The sequence below is a fragment of the Alosa alosa genome, chromosome 20, assembly GCF_017589495.1.
Source record: "Alosa alosa isolate M-15738 ecotype Scorff River chromosome 20, AALO_Geno_1.1, whole genome shotgun sequence".
NCBI lineage: Eukaryota > Metazoa > Chordata > Actinopteri > Clupeiformes > Clupeidae > Alosa > Alosa alosa.
In genome coordinates, this window is record NC_063208.1 from 2805602 (window position 1) to 2808101 (window position 2500).

The 2500-nt window shown below is 49.0% G+C and overlaps 1 protein-coding gene across 1 annotated transcript in view; it reads right to left on the reverse strand.

The window, feature by feature from the left end:
• LOC125285595 (thrombospondin type-1 domain-containing protein 7A-like) overlaps nucleotides 1-2500 on the reverse strand; it is a 122523-nt gene that overhangs the window by 71500 nt on the left and 48523 nt on the right. Inside the window, 2 exon segments of the mRNA XM_048230122.1 lie at nucleotides 1970-2003; nucleotides 2005-2155. Coding sequence (XP_048086079.1) covers nucleotides 1970-2003; nucleotides 2005-2155 — 185 coding nt within the window.

Genomic DNA, 2500 nt, shown 5'->3' on the forward strand with positions numbered 1-2500 from the left:
CTGCCGTCAGGTGTTCAGCTGTGTGTCAACTCCAGTTCTCTTGGCAGCTATCATTTTTCTCCATTATAAAGGAATGACAGAGAGAGAGAGAGATAGAAAGATAGAAGGAGAGAGAGATAGAGAGAGAAAGATAGAGAGAGAAAACACAAAGAGAAAATAGACTAACAGTGCTGCCTGTGTATGTGTGGTGGTATGCAAGGCAGGTATGCAAGTATGCAGGCATGCAGTGCAGGTGTGTGTGTGTGTGCATGGCTATCTGAAACAGCTGCCCTTTCTACAGTTCCCCAAATCTCCCTCCTCCCTCCTCCTCCTCCTCCTCCCTCCTCCTCCTCCCTCCTTCTCCCTCCCCTCCTCCTCCCTCTCCCTCTCCCTCCTCCCTCTCATCCTCCTCCTCCCTCTCATCCTCCTCCTCCTCCTCTCCTCCTCCTCCTCCTCCTCCCTCCTCCTCCTCACATCCCTCCTCCCTCCCCCTCCTCCTCATCCCTCCTCCTCCTCTCCTCCTCCTCCCTCCTCCTCCCTCCTCCTCCTCATCCTCCTCCTCCTCATCCTCCTCCTCCTCTCCCCTCCTCCCTCTCCTCCATCCCTCCTCCCTCCTCCTCCTCTCCTCCTCCTCTCATCCTCCTCCTCCTCCAGCACTTTCCTTTCTCCTCACCTCTCACTTCTTCCAGATGGTCTGTGTCTGTCGCTCTCTCTCTCTCTTTCTCTCTCTCTCACACACACACACACACACACACACACACACACACACACAGATAAACAGCAGACACATACACACTGCTGTACCCCAAAAATAGGTCACATCTAGCAAAAATCACACATTTTCAGACAGACACACACGCACACAGACACCTCTTTTTCTCCCCTTTTTCTCTGTGTTGGACTGGTTGCTGCCAGCTGGAGTAATTTGAATGTGTGTGTGTGTGTGTGTGTGTGTGTGCATCACTGGTTGTGAGCAGGTGGATTCATCTATATAAAGACTTTATGCTTGTTATTGTGAGTGTGTGTGTGTTTGTGTGGGCACATACGTTTGTGTCTGTCTTGTGCCCCAGAGCAGATGGCAGTGTGTGTGTGTGTGTGTGTGTGTGTTTACTCCTTACCCCTGTTCGTCTCTGAATCTGCCCCCTTACCCGTCTGCCCCTTATCCTCATCACCCTCTGATTGGTCTACAGGACAGTGTTACTCATAAGCACACCCTCTGATTGGTCTACAGGACAGTGTCAGTCATAAGAACACCCTCTGATTGGACTACAGGACAGTGTTTACCTATAAGCACACCTCTGATTGGTCTACAGGACAGTGTCACTCATAAGCACACCCTCCTGATTGGTCTTACTGTCTCATAAGCACACCCTCTGATTGGTCTACAGGACAGTGTCACTCATAAGAACACCCTCTGATTGGTCTACAGGACAGTGTCACTCATAAGCACACCCTCTGATTGGTCTACAGGACAGTGAAACTCATTCATAAACCTTCTGATTGGTCTACAGGACAGTGAAACTCATTCATAAACCTTCTGATTGGTCTACAGGACAGTGTCACTCATAAGAACACCCTCTGATTGCTCTACAGGACAGTGAAACTCATTTATAAACCTTCTGATTGGTCTACAGGACAGTGTCACTCATAAGAACACCCTCTGATTGGTCTACAGGACAGTGAAACTCATTCATAAACCTTCTGATTGGTCTACAGGACAGTGTCACTCATAAGAACACCCTCTGATTGGTCTACAGGACAGTGAAACTCATTCATAAACCTTCTGATTGGTCTACAGGACAGTGAAACTCATTCATAAACCCTCTGATTGGTCTACAGGACAGTGAAACTCATTCATAAACCTTCTGATTGGTCTACAGGACAGTGTCACTCATTCATAAACCTTCTGATTGGTCTTCACAGAGGAACACCAACAGGAAGTGGCCGAAAGGAAAAGCATGCTGGGAAGGGGGTGTGGCTTGGCAGGTACCTTCTTTGCTCCTGATTGGGCCGAGGTTGGAGAATTATTAATACAAGCTCGTCTGGACATGAGTACACCTCCCTGTTCTGGACTCCGCCTCCGCACAGGCCTGTCTGGTTGCCACGACGACGGTCTTGTTGGCTGAGGAGGACGTCCACTCGACACTCGCTCCACTCGGTCACCTTCCAATTGTAACTGCGGAGGAGAGAGAGGCAGTGAGAGATGCTCATTAGCTGCATAATGGCTGTTGGTAAGCTGTTGGCCAGCTTCTGTTTAGCAGGTAACTAGCTGCAGGTTAGCTTGTAATTAGCTTGTAGCTCAGGATAGCTATATGTGCAAGTTGAGGACAAAGAACTTTTTTACATTTCCTCAGTACAGCTATCAGAACACACACACACACACACACACACCTCAAAACCCTATCAACACATCGATAGCATCACTTTGAAAACCTACACACAGCAAATGGCCCAGAAACAGAGACACTCACACACTGAATACCTCAGCGGCTTGCCCAGAACAGGAAGCACTCAAGCACAG